Raw genomic sequence first — 16,015 nt, forward strand, 5'->3', positions numbered from 1 at the left:
AGCCTTTGCTCCGTTTTGGCTTTCCGTTTCTTGGTGTTTACTACTCTGTTTAGGTCTTCATAAGACCTGAACAAAAAGGTACGATTCTCTGTATTCAAAGAGACTGAAGAATATCGGGATATAAAAGGCTGCACGAACGAACCGTCTGGACTTGTTCCATAACCCCATTCAGCCAACGCCACTGGGACACAACGAGAAAGGGGAGCGAATAATCTTATCAAGAACTGTGCCGCATCTCACCTGCATCGATACCGTTCGCCGACTGTTTCTGAGAAGTGAGTGGGGAGGTCACACAAAGTTGAAGGATCTCCGTCAAGAAACGCACATTACATAGAAAGGTGTGGCTGAGCCTGACCACCCACCCTTTGCTTTGAATTGTACAGTAAACTGCCTACCTACGTAGCAAGCTACCATTTCGCTTCCATGTTCAATATACTGCTGAAAAAAGACCAGACCATGGGAGAACAATGGGTATGAGCCTCATCGGCCTCCTCCTCCTCTAATAACAAGCCAGTACTCTCCCCTCGCATCATTGTTGTCTGATAAATACTTCGCTTCCTCCTTTGAAAATCGACAACGAAAAGAGATAATGCATACTTCATATGCCTGTTCCTCACAAACCGCCCATCACTATTCTATTACACCCGTCCATGCAAGGTGGCTGATTCACCTACACCCATAGCTAAGACAAACCCTTCCCATCCGTCTTCATCACCACGCCCACTTATTTCGTTCCGGGTTATTTCGCTGGCCTTGCTGAGCGCCTGGATTTCTGCCAAACAAAAAAGTATCTGGATTGTCCTGTCCCTGAGCCGCAGGTGTAGTTGATACCGAAGAAGGTCGCCAATTCACCGCAGACGAGGAACGGCCCTGATTTCTGCCAAAAGAGAACTCATCTGGATTGCTCTGCTCTTGAGGCACAGGCGTAGTCGATGTCGAGGAAGATCGCCAATTCACCGAAGACGAGGAGCGTCCCTGATTTCTCCCAGAGGAAACAGTATCTAGGTTGTTCTGACCTTGAGCCACAGGTGTAGCTGATTGCGAGGAGGATCGCCAGCCGCTAACAAATTGGGAAGTAGTTGAATGACGCTCTTCTGCAACCGTTTCCGAACGCGACAAGCGACGCGAGAATTGGTCACCACCGGACTGATTGCGTAGGCGCGCTGAATCTGTGCCTAGACCTGTGCCTGTACTGCCTTGGTCTAATACAATGTCCCACAAAGACCGTAAATTTTCTTGTACTTCTTCAGCGTCCGACTTCGCCTGCTGTTGCCTTTCCGCATCCTGACTTCTTTGCAAATATGTATGGCCAATTATACTCTGATCAGTGCTTGTAGTCCCATGCGGTTGCGGTAGCACTCTTTGCCCGGCCGAATGCGATGTTTTATCTTCCTATGATCTGACATTAAATGAACCTGAACCGACGATCGGGCTGCCGATATCTCCGGGATGTTTGATAGGGCGGTATGGAGCTCGTGAAGCATCATCGTCCGGAACATAGCGAATGAGCGGGGTTCCAGTTGGCGACAAGGGGTCCCGCACAACAAAACTCCCACCGCCATTGGACGGGTTTCCTTCCGTATCGCATATATCAAGAACTTCTTTTTCGTTCACTGTAAACTGCTTCATATGCACCATGATTTCCCCCAACGGGATGAACCCATCGTAACTCGAACTACCACCAGCACCGAGATCCTCGCATACAGCGCAGAGCGCCTTGCGAAGTGTCACAGACCTCGGGGCACTACGCTCCACGATGGATGGATTTCGGCCCATAATCCCTGGCGGTGCCGCCTGGCTCCATGGTCCGTGATGTGACGATGATGGGAACCCCGGAGGCGGTGGTACGAATGGGTTGTGTTGAAGTGGAGGTACCGGATTCCACGGGTTGTTCTGGTGTGGCAGTGGAAAACCGGCTTCCATCCCAAACGGTCCCCCACCAAATCCAGGTGCAGGTCGAGCCCCGGGCGCAGACGTCCCAAGCAGACCAAAATGAGGCCGGGCAGGGAAATCTTGCTGAGTGTCATCAGGCTCAAGCAGTGCACTGCTCCCGAGATGTACTTCTTGTTCCGCCTTATCGGTTCCGTTCGTCGAGGACTCGGGTGATCGTCGCTGTCCATGGACCACGCTGGCCGGTCTTCCTATGGGCGTCGGCCGGCTGATGGGCTGACTTGAAGAGCCGACAAGCCCCGTTTCGAAGCTACCGGAACCCTGACGAGCGTGAGACGGCACGCTATCTTTGCCTATCAACGAGCTCAATCCAGAAGGCAAGCCTGCAAAGCTTGAGACAGGTGAATCCAGGGGCCCGGGGAATCCAGGTGGATGCATCGGCATTGCCCGTCCGCCTAATGGCGTAGGAAAACCTGGTGGCGCCGCCATCATCCCCGGTGCCACTCTGTTATAGCTGTTGGCGGGGTTATAGAAGGGAGGATATTGGGGCTGCATGTGGTTACTGAAACCAGGCGGGGGCTGAGGAGTTGGTTGGAATGGCATGTTCATCGAGGGGCCACCGAAGGGACTTGGCTGGGATTGAAGTGATTTGGGACCCGCGTTGACGGTTGCCGAGGGGGCGGGTGACGGTAAATGTACCCCGCTGCTTTGTGTCCCGCCCACAACAATCCCAGGCTTGCTGGGCGGCTTCATGGGACCAGGACTTGTATGTACTGGTGTTAATGTGTGTGGAGAAGGGTTTTGGCTAGCGGCTGATCCCGGCTGAGATGTTGACCCTGAAGACGTTGTGACACTCTCTTGCTGGTGTGTTTGACGACTCTGAGCGGGGGCTGGCGCTTTTGGAAACGCTGGGGTGGCGACGGGAATGACCGGCGAGGCGTATACTGCAGGTTGTTGCGGTAAGGCTGGTACTGCAGCCGGCACAGAAGTCTGAGCCGGCTGAGCAGGCCTCTTGGGCAGAGTGATGGGCACAGGCGCTGTGGTTGCGAGAGCCGCAGCCTTCTGCGCTGCTCGGTCTTCCTGCTTTGACTTCTCCTTTGCCGCCTTCGCAGCCTCCATCTCCGCCTTGGCTTTGGCCTCCCTTTCCCTCTTCTCGCGTTCCTGCTGCTCCTTTTGTTCCCTTGCCTCCCGTTCCTTTTGCTCGCGGGCCTCCTTCTCCTTGAGACGCGCTTCTTCGCGGGCCTTCTTCTCCCGCTCTCTGGCCTCTCGCGCTTTGCGCTCGTTCTCCTCCCGCTCATGATTGCGTCGTTGGCGTTCAGCTTCCTTGCGCTTTCGTTCCTCTTCCTCCGCCTTCTTCTGAGCATCCTTCTGTTTCCTCTTTTCCTCTTCTCTTTGCCTTCTCTGTTCTTTTTGCCGGTCTTCCTCGGCTTTCTTCGCTTTCTCCTCAGCTATCTTTTCCTCTTCACGGCGTGCCTTCTCTTCAGCCTGAAGCTCTCTTTTCCTCGCCTGCCTTTCCTTCTTCTTTTGGGCTTCCTTCTGCTTTTTGACCTGGCGTTCTTCGGTTCGCCTTTTCTCGTCAGCTATTTCCTCGAGCAGCATGTTTTGCCGTTCCCTAGCAACCTTTTCACGGTACGCAGTAAGGACCCGCTGCTCGAACATCCTGGCAGCGAAGATCTGAAACATCCGGCGGCCTTCTTCCATGCGCTGCTCCTCGGTCATGGTTTCCTAAACGACAGATTAATGACTCAACACTCCCCAAAACGGTGCGACACGTAGAACCCATACCTCTTCGTCTCCACTGTCATACTCTTCCTCGTCGTCATCATCGTAATCCTCGTCGTAATCGTCGTCGTCTACCTCATCATCGGCCGGGGGGTGATAATGGGCATTGCGGTCGCCATTGGTGGAGTGAGGAAAGGGGCTATTGAACTGCTCCCTCGCATCCTCCTCGCGAGCCATGCGCCGCTCGGCGAGCTGCTCCATCATTTCGATGAATTTTTTGCCGTCATTCTTCAGCAGGTCGTCGGCAACGGTTAGGATCCCGCCTAAAGAAGATGAGCCATAAGCGTTATTGCTAGTCCCCGGAGAGGGAATACTCTGTAGAAATGACGGAAGAATGGGGAATCTGTCCCTACCCTGCACAGTCAGGCTATTTCCGAAATTAAAAAAGTCTGCCGGGTAGTCGGACCGATGCAGTTCTTCTGAAGGCTCATCATCACTGTAATCATCCTCCTCCTGCTCATCCTCGCTGTACTCTTCCTCAACCTCTTCCTCCTCGTCATCTTCTTCGGCACCATGGTCGACTATTTGCCCATGTGAGGGCTGGTGGTGACTTGAATAGCTTGTCGGGAGGCCACGCGGGCGCATACCGGTCATAGAGCCGAACGAGGGGCGTCGCCCCAACATCGGAGGCGCTTCGCCCTGGTTGGGATGGTTTGCGTACTGTTCCAATTCCTCGTAGTAAGCATCGTAAAGGCCCTCCAGCTCCTCTTCGATGGCCGTCCGCTTCCTTCCACACACAGTACAACTGCATGTGTGCTTCTGCTGCTCCTTCATCTTCTTGAGCACCGCATCCTTCTCGACCTTGACCAGCTCCTTGCGTTCTGTCTCGCTCAACCCCAGCCAGAATTCTTTGATGCGCTCCCTCTCCTCCTGAGAACTGGTATTCCAAATCTTTTCCTTCGATATGCCCGAGCGCTGCTGTTGGGACAAATGGGGCGCAGAGAGGTAGGCGTCATGGTGAGGACTGTTCGGCAGTTCGGCTGTAGCATTGCTCTTTTTCTTCTTTTTCTTGGACTTTTTAGAACTTGTAGTCGCCCCTTGCGCAAAGCCATTCTCGTGGGTATTCGAAGTCCGCGAATCTCTGCGGTCATTGAACTCTTCTGGATGTTCATCTTGGCTGTCGTCGTGATCGGCTTCTGTGGATTGCTGCGCATTCGACGGCGAAGGGCTCGGAAAGCCATTCGAGGGTGCTGAGTTGGCTATGCCTTGCGTGGCAGCCGCCTTTGCCGCAGCTTTTTGACGCCGCTTTGCCTTCTTTTTATTGACAGGTTGCACCTGTCCCTCCACCTGACCTTGCCCATGACCTTGTGTATGCGAGGTAGATGCCGATTGTGGACCGGGAGCAGCATTCGCAGCGGTGGTGATCGTCGGGGACGGCTGGGCCGAGTCGGCTGGGGTTGACCCCTTGGGAACCGTGATGAACTTGGACCCATCTTTGTTTGTGTATTTTGCCGTGGCCTTGGAGGTGGGCGACTGCGGGGCTGGGGGCGGCGGTGGCACCGAAGGGTGACGACTGTTGCCCTTCATGGTTTACTCTGGTATCAAGAATGAACGACGCGAGCAGGTTCGAGGATCGGGCACATGCAATATCGTGCGACGGTATCGGAGGGGCAAGGGATCCGGCCGAGAACTAAGATGAGGGCAAAGTAAGCTCCAAGCTGAGAGAGATGTGAGGCGGGTGGGCCACGGGCACCACAGGTCGGATAATCGGGTGGGTAACGAGATGACTGAGTGGGATGATGATATGCAGTGTATGAAGACGTGAAGCCAAGCACGTAGCTCGCGGGAATAGAGCAACGGCAGTTCGACGCTGTCACTGTCGTGGTGGTGGGAAAAGAATGGAATGTAAAAGCGAGTCCTTGGTTCAAGCTCGAGGCAGAGTGGACTGGTTGGTGTGACTAGGTGCTGGGAGGGGTTGATGTACCACCACTAGCTCGAGTAGCAATGAGGTACCTCGCTGTCGCAGTCTTGGCCGGCAAAGGCGCGAAGGGAGGCTCGTGGGAAAGAGGGAGTACAGATTGGTGCAGATGACGCCAGCACGGTAGCTGAGGCAGGTGCATAGGTAGAGAGGTAGGTATGATGCGACCTGAGAGATCAGCGACTTGGGGACCAGGCGAAACTCACCTAAGAGAGAGGTAATGGAAGGGTGATGATTAATTAACGACAGGCACGGGGCAGCCCGCTACTAGGAGCAGAAAGCGCGCGTTTAGATAAAAGAACCGGCAGCGCAGTGGCGTCGGGATAGGATAAGGTACCTGTAGTCCGGGTGCCAGGGGAAAGAGGGACAGCCTCGTCCGTCAAGATCATGAACAAGCTGGAGGCTGGAGGAAGGCGACCAAGAGGAAGTGGAGGTTACAAGAGGTACTTGTCGTTGTTAGGACAAGGCAAGGTCAGGTCAGGTAGATTGAAGGCAGCGGGTTGAAAGGTAGTTGCAGCAGCAACGAGCAGCTACCAGGCCTGGAGACGATGCGATTGGAACTGGAGTGGAACGCGGCACCGGCAACTGAAATGATGCACGCCAGTGGAAGTAGAAGTCGAAGTGGATTCCCTTGGGCGGGCAGGGCGGGCAGGGTCGGCAGCCTTCCACCTTCAGCGAATGTGGCTCCTTCCTGCTGTTCGGATGTTTTCAGACGCCGCTTCCCTGCTGCGTCGCGTTGTGTCTTGACTTCAAAGCTGGGTCGGGTGGCCTCAAATTCCACGGCATTCATCATTTCAGTTCAGTTTCAGACTGGACCCCACATTATCCCGCACCATCCACAAATGACAACGATCCCCAGATTTTCATTGGTAAGCCACAGCGAGGCTGACCATCACGTGCTGTCAGCTTCGACGTTCAAAAAGAGAATCATGCCCCTGATGACGACGCTCGCCAAATGACGCTCTGATCCTCGAATTTCCACTGCTGCGCTAGCGACAATCTTATCGATAAGTCGACTGTGACCTGTACAATTCAATACTGGTTTGTTTGTTAGTTTGGTTCTTCGAGCATGGGTTGAACAGGGGAGTTTTAGAGCTCTTATTGGCCTTTGAAGAGAGGAACTGTCCTCCGTTTGAAGCATTATGGGATAATGACAAGGGTTTAAGACGCCACAGAAGCCTCTTATGTCTCTCTCCGACTCCTTCAAGACTGGACGATATCGGTCTACGGTAGTTAACCGATAGAAAGCCGAATGCTTTCCTATATCCAGCAAAGCGTTGGCTCTTTTGTACCAAACTAACAAACAAACCAGGGCTGGATTGTACCTCTACGTATCACAGCGTGGGTATTTCACCACTGAGGCAGTCGCCCAACTTGGACGTTTTCATGACGGCCTCTAGGCGCTTTTCTGGATTAATTGTTCGCATGTAATGTTCCAGCATGAGCGGTTCTGGTTACAGTGACTGAGATGTTTATCCCACCGGATTCTCTGTCAGCATATGCCGGCGATATGCATCACGTCCTTTCTGTCTTGACTCTCCCCAAGATACGACGACCAAGCTGTCATCGAGAACCTTCCATCTTCGCCTTGGACAAATAGCAGGTTGTTTTTGAAGGCGTGCCTGCTTCCCACGCATGGCAGCCCTAGAAGTGAGAGCCCGTCAGTGGCGAGACTTGAGCCTCCCAAGCCGCGTTCAAGCTTTCATTGTCAATACCTAACATCGGCCCAGATAAAGCAGGAAAATGGCAGAGATGCTGAAATCAGCTTTTTGGGGCCGGAAAAAGTGTTATCTGCCAAGAACCAGGGTTAGGGTCTTCTCCTTGGTTTGTTTACTTACCCCTGAAACATCTGCTGTATCTTTTAGAGCGACGATGATGTAGACGATAGCCTTCTTGGATCGTGGCTCACTAATGTCGAGGTGGTAAATACCGAAATGGCGCAGAGTTTGAATTGAAGCTGATTGAGCTGGAGGGTAATTGGCCTTGCTCATCATAAGCAAGACATGGTTCCAAACTCATGACATTCTCCTTTCTACACCAATGGTAAATACGGCTATCATGAGTTTGGAGATGCTGCGGGCGCCGAAACGCATCTTCCACTTCGTAAATCCATACAGTCGGGCTGGCCGTCGTCTTGGCCGGTTACCGTATCCCAAGATAGGATACTTTGTGGGCAAAAGGGAGTGAAGCGTAAACTCAGCTGGAATTTCCTGCTCTTCGAACGGAATTCTTGCCCGGAAAGGAACAACTAACCAGGAACCCTGAAGGGCAAATCCTTACCCCGGAAAGTGAGTGCCGGCAATCGTCGTCTTGGGGATGTTCATGTTGGATTCTCGATGCTGGGCTCCGGAGAGTGGGTAGTGGGCAGTAAGCGGCTCGCGGATCGCTTCAGCCCCGAGCCTCAGGGGTCGTTTTCGGAAGCATTACATAATTTGTGCACAGCCTCAGCACCGTTTAAGCTTCAGCGCTGCCATGACCTATCAGAAACGCTCGTTGCGCCCTGACATGCTTGATATGGCTGTGATGACAAGCACAAGCTAGAAGTGGAAGCGGCCCACCCGTCAACACGAGGTAGGACCGCTATTTTTTTTGTATCTTGCCAGCATCCCGCATGGGGAAAAGAGTGACGTTTCATCACATCATGAGAGAGTCTCGTGAGAGCCAGAGAAGACTGCGCAGACTTGGGGAAATGTCCAATTGTAGGAGGTTGCTGGAAGTGAGGGTAGGACGACGGGAAGACTTGTTGCAACTTGGTGCAACAGACAGCTCAGGACAGCTCCCACACATGCACATCCCGAGTTGGCTGTTGTTCTGGAGGGTCGTCACTGTAATTCTGAAAAGGGAACCAAGAAAGCAATTAATGGCCCCTGATGCGCCGTGCCTGGGAATCGTGGATTTGTACAAGTATGTGTCTCCCCAAATGTCCCCAAATGTCCCCGTCGCGGCGACAGGGGTCGGACCAACACCAACCTGGAAGCAACCCAGGCCGGCCGAAGACGAGCTTTGACGAGCTTTGACGAAGCCTGTCGGTCACCGTAATCTTGACTGTGTTCGTCGCTGCTGTGGTGGATGAGTGTAAGTGAGGAGTGAGAGAGAGTCGGGTGGAGAGCCCGGACCACGTACCGTTTATTCTAGGAGTTCGGCGTTTTGAGGCCTCGCTGCCAGGGTGTTTATGTAAGCCGCCGTAATTCGTCCCATCAGTTTCCTCAGTTCATCCTTCATAGCGAGAAGCCCCCCCGTCCTTGATCAGCAGCTATCAACCGTTGTTTTCCCCTCAAAATTTCCCACGAAACAACCAACACCACAAGTCCAAGTCCAGGATTCCAGGCAACCAGTCTACGGTCAATTCCACTTTTATTCCATTGTTACGGACTCCTCACTTCAGTCCACGGCTTACCAACCTTATCACCCGGGTTACCAACGACGAGCACTGACACTGTACGCTGGTCACTGTCCAACTACCGCTATCTTGACTCCCGCTCCGCTAGCCGTGTTGCGCGCGCGACTTCCACTTCCACTGCAGTTCCAGGTCCATTTCCAGTTCCAGTCCTGGCCCTTTCATTCTAACCCAACCGTCACTTTTTTCAACTTTTCCATCTTTTCCTCCTCGTCCCGTCTCCAATTGCTCCTCGCTCCATCCCACCTGTTCATCCAATTCTGCCGTCAACGCAATTCAACGCACGCGCTCTACCACTCTCCCGATTGAATCGCTCGTCTGCCTCTTGGCCTCTCGCACGCCTGCTGGTACCTCCAGGTTGACCGCCCCTCTAACGCATCTTCTCGTACCTCGACCCGACATACACTCTCGACCAACCCCCTCACATCCCAACTGTTCGTACAGTTGCAGCGGCGACGACTCCAATCCCCGAACGGAATATCCCGATAGATCTTCATCGATAGCAATTCGAAATTGAAAAACGCAAGAGCATCGCCTACCACACACCGTCGACAGCGCAGAGACCCAGGGGGCTCGAGGTCCTCTTAGGCGAAGTGAGCTTGGTTTGGACAAACACAAGGCTCAGGACATCTACCGCCATTACCCAAAATGGCATCAGGCAGCCCTCAGAATGTCATCCGCAGGTAAGCTAGCACCTGTCTTGCTTGGGCTTTACGATTCCGGAAATGATGGAGAACTACGGGACCGAATCAGTCCGACCCAGAGCTCTTCGAGTGACCGATTTGGAACACCAAACCCCTTCCCCGCCGTTGTGCTGCACCAGCCTCCAGAACAGACAGTCCAGCAACTCGTTGCCGCGCCAATCCACAGACGCTAATCCTCCGTGTGATTCAGGAAACTCGTCATCATCGGCGACGGTGCTTGCGGGAAAACCAGTTTACTGAGCGTCTTTACTTTGGGTTTCTTCCCAGCCGTAAGTTACCAGATCCGATCCCACACACTCACCTGCCTTCCTGTCATTCGTACCCTAGAATCAATGGCTAACATGTACCTGCGCGGGAACAGACATATGTGAGTAGAATCCGCCGGTGAAACCGTACGCGGCACGGGCCTTCGGTGTCCCCGTGCCCAATGCTTCCTGTGCTCTTGAGCATATTGCATCAACATCCTCCCAAATACACCCGTCTTAACACTCGCTGTCCATGTTCTCGTCGCGCTGACCGGCATCGATATTCAACAGATACCCACCGTATTCGAGAACTACGTTACCGACTGCCGAGTAGACGGAAAGTCGGTTCAGCTAGCGCTATGGGATACAGCCGGACAAGAAGACTATGAGCGATTACGACCACTAGCATACTCGAAGGCGCATGTCATTCTAATAGGGTTTTCTGTCGACACGCCAGATTCTTTGGACAATGTTAAACACAAGGTGGGTGGTTCGAGCGACGCATCGTTTCAGCAAAGCAACAAGACAGACCGCTAACCAAGACATTACACAGTGGGTCACCGAGGCCAATGACAGATGTCCCAATGTTCCCATCATTTTGGTTGGTCTCAAGAAGGATCTTAGGGGAGATCCAGTTGCCATCGAAGAAATGCGGAAGCGATCCCAACGATTCGTGATGGAGGACGAAGGCCAGAGGATAGCAAAGGAGATTGGCGCTCGAAAGTACCTCGAATGTTCCAGTCTTACCGGAGAAGGTGTTGACGACGTATTCGAGGCAGCCACGCGAGCGGCGCTGCTAACGTTCGAGAAGAAGGAAGGAAGCGGGTGCTGTGTGATTCTATGAGGAGCAAGGGATAGGGGGATCCATTTGAAGCCTCTCCATTCGCCATCCTTTCTCTCGGACGATCGTGCGCAAGGATTTGAGAACAAGCGCGGCTGCAGCCGAGACGAGCACAGTCAGTTTTTGATTCGCGGATGACTGGTATATATGGCTTCAAACTCGAAAGGGAACGGGAGTGGGGATCAAAAACCACAAAGGAGACTCCCTCTTTGGCTTGGTTGAAAAGAGCAGGGACCTGCAGCCGCTTGGCTGGAGGGCTCTTCAGTCTGAACTCTCCGCAACTCGACAGACGCACATGCTCTCTCCGAACTCGTTGAAGCCGACTTGACGGGTCCGACCTCGCCTCACACTCTCCCCACATCAACCTTGTTGCTCAACATGGCATCAAATGCCGGGACGAAGAATGACCATAATGATCCACATGGGTTTCATTTTCATTCAGCCAGATGGTTAGGCAGGAGTAAGGGACGCGGCACATGAGAAACTCATCCAGCCTTGTTCTCAGACATATCTATCTTATGTATTAATATGGCTTTAGACTTTCCTTCGACTGTCACGGTTTTCTTTTTGTCAACTAACAAAGCAGTGGGTTTGGATGACCTGGGCGACACAGTGTGGTTGGCACATGTTTTGCTCCCTGGGTTTCACATCTCACACCGTCAGCATTATTCATTTTGCGGCTTGCGGTGAAATCTGGCATCATCTGTGTTATTCGGGTGTCAAAAAGGCAGAGAGGGAGGTCAATGGGGATCTCATCTTAACTTTTCTAAATATCTACAACCCGCGGAAATCTGCTTGTGCAAAATAACTGGAATGGCTACTGATGGAAGGGGTGCAAGGGAGAACATGGTGATGGGAAAGAGGAGCAAAGTCATCAGGGGCGGAGGCAATCATTGTTCTTAATACTCGGGCAGATTATGTCGCAGCAAAATGAGTTGCTGAGGAGATAGAACTGCTGGTCAGACACGTATTCTATGCCACTCGAAATTCCACATATATCGGTTAGCACTGCGTGATGCCTACGAGTGAGTGAATTGTGAACTGAAAGGTTCCTTAGGTTTGGCTGTGAGTTGCCAACACTGCCTTGAGTGAAGTTACATGGAGAAACTCGCAAAGAGAAGCACAAGGATGCACTCGAGAGACAAGCAAGGACGTCGATGAATGCTCCAAAGTTTATCAAGAGGCATTGTGTAGTAAAGCCATGTGCCTGTATTGCCTTGTTTCCTACCAAGCGAGATCCTTATACACATACAAATACACGTGGTAACAGGTACACGGCTCAGTCTCGCTGTACTGTCCTCTTCTCAGCATCCTTGAGCAAGAGGACTGCAGCGGTCGCTGGGTTTCCTCCTTCCAGAACCACCCAGTTGCGTGCCTCAAGACGCCCATCCCTCGACTCGACAAGAATCTCGCTCTGCGGTTTCGGTCGTCCTCGGGGTCACCATGATTTCACCATGTCCCTCCGTTCCCAAATCGCAGACAGACGGACATCATGATCAGAAGAGCCCACAAGCCAGAACCAAACCGGTGGGGGAAAATGACGAGAAAAATCGTAGCAAATCCATGGAAAATCCTGCTCATCCCTACTCGTACAATCAATCACTCAAAATCCCCTTTTGGTCCCTGGTCCCTTTCCATCTTATTGCTTCCTTCCCCAGAGATTGTTACACCTCATGCATGTCCAGACCCCTCCATTCTTTTCATACCCTCCATTCTTCCCTTCCCTTCCCACCCAACAAAATTTACCGCTTCCACTCATGATTCCAAGCCTGCCTACCCGGCGTCTCCACCAACGCCCGACTAGCATACTCAATCGGAATGCTCTTGAGTCCATACACCCCCGTCTTCAGCATCGCCACGCGATACAGGTATCCCGTCTCCCTCGTTCCGGGGCCCTCTGTGTTGCGGAGCTCCTCACACGCATTGCTCATGCTCTGGTGCTGCTGCATCAGGATACGCTCGCGCTGCTCGCGCTGCTGGCGACGCCAGAGCAACCAAGCGCGATGGATCGCCCAGTGGCGCAGGTACCTGTTGCGGCCGAACCGGAGGGGGGGCGGGATCCGCTTGGGCGACAACACGGCAAAGTGTCGCAGGATGTTGATGATGCGCGGGTCGACTTGCTTGGGACCCTTGGACTTCTTGGCGCCGGCCTTTTGGCCCGAGAACATGCCGGCTGGGGGACCGCCTTTGCCCTTGGTCGCGTAGGAAGCGGTTTGCTGCTGGTGCTGGATAGCGGGGAGGGCGGCGGTCGCGGGCTTGGTGAGGAGGAGGGATGATGGCGAGGAACGCGCGCCGGCGAAGAGGCGGGTGGCGAGGCCACGGAGGGATGTGAATGTTGAGGACGACATGGTGGGTGCGTGTATTGGGGGTTCGCGTCTTCGTGTGCTTGTGTGTGCTTTCGTGTATTTCTTGTTACTTCGACTTCGTTTTCTCTTGTCGCGCAGTGCGTGGTCGTCGATAGTCGGCTAAATGAAGAGGAATCGCTCTACATCCCTTTTTGGCGTCCGACGTTTTGCTTTCGAACCACCTTTCGGAGTTACGTCTTTGCTGATGTTTCGCGACCGGGACGCGGAGCTGGTGGGTTTCGGGGGAGTGGGTGCCGGAGTCAAAAGGGATGAGGCCGCCTTGATCTTTTCCACAGTCAGTGCCTGGCGTTTTCCAGATTCGACCGAATTGAGGACGGCGGCGCGGTAAATCTTTACAGACTCCACATGCGGCATGCCATGTGATTGGCTACCATCCTTTGGGGTTTAAACAAATGTGGGGACATACCTGTTGCACCCTTGAACCACTCGCGGGACACTTTCCAACGTCAACCTTGTAAGTCGTTAGTAAAGTCCTGGTTCTCCAGCAACAACCAACCACGACTTTTGCTGAAGACTAACCTTGCTACGCTCTGTCGGCGTGCTTTCCTCATCTTCCTCCTCACTCTCCGGCTCCCGGAGGTTGTCGACCATGGCGTGAATCCTGCGCGTTCGCTCAGGTGACGGCATGTCCTCCCCTATTACGATGGTCAGTTCTGATCTAGCGGCATTACACTCCATGGACCAGCACAACTGGTCAAGAAAATAAACGGCATCAACTGTGCTGATCGTGCAATCTCGTTGTCGGTACCAGCTCGAAGCTCTCAGTAAAGAACTAGCAAGGCCGAGACGTGGCAGACAGCAACACGCAACATCTCGGTGACAATTTGGAAAGGAGTGAAGAAGCGAGGAGCACAGATATGATCAACGCCAGCGAGATTGTCATGAGGGAACAAACACCATGAAGGCTTCCCATATTGAGGGCAGCAGAAAATTCCTACTAGTCCCGACTGGATATCACGGACACTGAAAAGCATGGCTAACGCGATGCGGGCATGGGAAACAAAGGAACGATGGCAAGCAAAGGTTCACACGACGATGGCACCGAGTTGCTTCTGCACATGATAACTTCATGAAGGCAGGAAGATTGTTCCCGACGGGAAGAGGTAGGATTGTGGACAGATATGCATCTTTGGAGAGGGGAAAAAAAAAAAAAAAAAAAAAAAAAAAGAAGCATAGTTTGGGGGAAAGGAGCAACTCACAGCTCTTCTTGATAGGTTTCGTCACATTCTTAGACACCTCTCGGTGCTTGGTCGTGGTGCTCTTCGTGGTGATAGTCTTCGTCACCTTGTCAGACAACTCTCGGTGCTTGGTCGTGGTGTTCTTCGTCGTGGTTGTCTTTGTGACTTTGTTGGCCACCTCTCGGTGCTTGGTTCCCGTCTTCTTTGCCGACATTTTCGACGTGGGCTTCTCGGATGTAGGTGCTATGGTTATTGAAAGCTGTTGCGGAAGGTGATGATGAGTTGTTTTAAAAGGTAATTGTAGATGGCAGGTGTGAGCGGGAATGTAGATGAATGATGGAAGGAAGTAGTTTCGACTTTAGAGAAAGGAAAAGGGAGGACTGTCTGGAATGATGGAAAGTTTTATTTAACCTTGCTCCTGATTACGGACTGTTCCATACCACTCCTATAGGGACACTCAGGCACGGAGGCCCAGACATGCAGGCGGGCTTGAATTACTTCAACTTAAATTGTTTAGATCCGGCATATCTGCAGCCTCAAAGGTAATCATCGGAATCAGTCATTTTCTTCTGCGTCATCACGCCCGTATCATAACATGCAACTGATGAGTTGCACTGTGCGATCCGGTTGTAGTTTATCCTTGGAATTCGGCCTCCCAGTTTGCACCTACCGGGCGAATGGTCGTAAGAATAAACCGAACACGTTACGGTCAGTACATTACACCTTAGGTATACTCCTTTTACGCATCCAAGCGTCTTTATTACACCTTTGAACCTAACTTGTAGGCAGTTCCTGAATGGAAGAATCCCTAGGTGACTCTGGCCGATGTGTTTTCAAATTATTGTGATCCCTATCACAGTTCGGTAACGGCCTTTGCTGGCTAAAGCGAGCCGTATTGGACTGTCTTATGTTCGGTTTTACTTTTACGACCACGTCGCCGGGCTATTCACAAAGATTTCGCCACATTGTCCCTCGAATGCAACCTGATCAAACCTCCAAGTTGTGAAGATTGCTGGCCCCGGAAGTGGTCCAGCGCGGAGAGAAATGGTCACCTTCATTTCTCTAAGGCTTATACAGACGGAGAAAGGAAAGGGTGCAATAACAGTTTCCAGCAGGTTTTGGGGAGGGGTTGTCCGTAATTTTTTTTTCTTGGTTAAAGTTGCGGAAGCACGCCTTGAAATTTCACCGAAAACGACATTAGAAGGGCGTGCCGACTGCAGGCAAATGGGAAACGTTTTGTCACGAACATGATGGAAAACGTCAGTCCCCGTCGGACATACTTGACGCCTCAAAGTCCCTCTTGCTGTGCCAACTTAGGTTTTTCTTTTTCTTTTCTTGCATTTGGTATTTCTGTAATGCATTCCAATAGATAATCTCCGAAAGGCACATAGCACATGTCGAGAGCTCACTAGATGCTTCGAGACCTCGACATCCATCCTCCGGTCTTGTTCTCAATGCATGGTCAAACTGGAAATTGCCAATGGTGAATTCTGTTCACTTGCATGACCCCTCGAGGTTGCATACCTCCTTGGATCGGCGAGGGAGGTTGAGGTAATGAACAGGATACACCACGTTTCAGAATATCTTTCGGGTTTCGGGACATTGCGAATAGAACAGTCGCTTGAGCTTTCGTAATGCGTAAGCTTGATGCTTAAGTCATTGCAAGATTGCATTTTGGGGAAGAAAATTAGTTT

General features: G+C 52.3%; 3 protein-coding genes across 3 annotated transcripts; 1 reads left to right on the forward strand and 2 right to left on the reverse strand.

Moving 5' to 3' along the window:
* Positions 1-711: 711 nt before the first annotated feature.
* Positions 712-5,199, reverse strand: B0H65DRAFT_435340 (stress response protein nst-1; the record flags this gene model as incomplete). Its single annotated transcript, XM_062825188.1, has 4 exons — positions 712-807; positions 958-1,175; positions 1,416-3,615; positions 3,676-5,199. 4 exons carry the CDS (start codon positions 5,197-5,199, stop codon positions 712-714), a joined length of 4,038 nt encoding a protein of 1,345 aa, XP_062677609.1.
* A 4,436-nt stretch (positions 5,200-9,635) lies between these two features.
* B0H65DRAFT_581732 (P-loop containing nucleoside triphosphate hydrolase protein) lies at positions 9,636-11,255 on the forward strand (the record flags this gene model as incomplete). Its single annotated transcript, XM_062830826.1, has 4 exons — positions 9,636-9,670; positions 9,882-9,960; positions 10,228-10,419; positions 10,490-11,255. The coding sequence occupies 4 exons, from the start codon at positions 9,636-9,638 to the stop codon at positions 10,778-10,780; spliced, it is 597 nt and encodes a 198-aa protein (XP_062677610.1). The 3' UTR covers positions 10,781-11,255.
* A 1,264-nt stretch (positions 11,256-12,519) lies between these two features.
* Positions 12,520-14,856, reverse strand: B0H65DRAFT_581740 (uncharacterized protein; the record flags this gene model as incomplete). Its single annotated transcript, XM_062830827.1, has 5 exons — positions 14,343-14,856; positions 13,663-13,778; positions 13,550-13,594; positions 13,318-13,473; positions 12,520-13,242 (listed from the first exon to the last, which is right to left on the reverse strand). The coding sequence occupies exons 1-5, from the start codon at positions 14,533-14,535 to the stop codon at positions 12,520-12,522; spliced, it is 1,233 nt and encodes a 410-aa protein (XP_062677611.1). The 5' UTR covers positions 14,536-14,856.
* Positions 14,857-16,015: the final 1,159 nt, after the last annotated feature.

This window comes from Neurospora tetraspora (assembly GCF_033439725.1).
Source record: "Neurospora tetraspora strain CBS 560.94 chromosome Unknown B0H65scaffold_8, whole genome shotgun sequence".
In the NCBI taxonomy this organism is placed as follows: Eukaryota; Fungi; Ascomycota; class Sordariomycetes; order Sordariales; family Sordariaceae; genus Neurospora; species Neurospora tetraspora.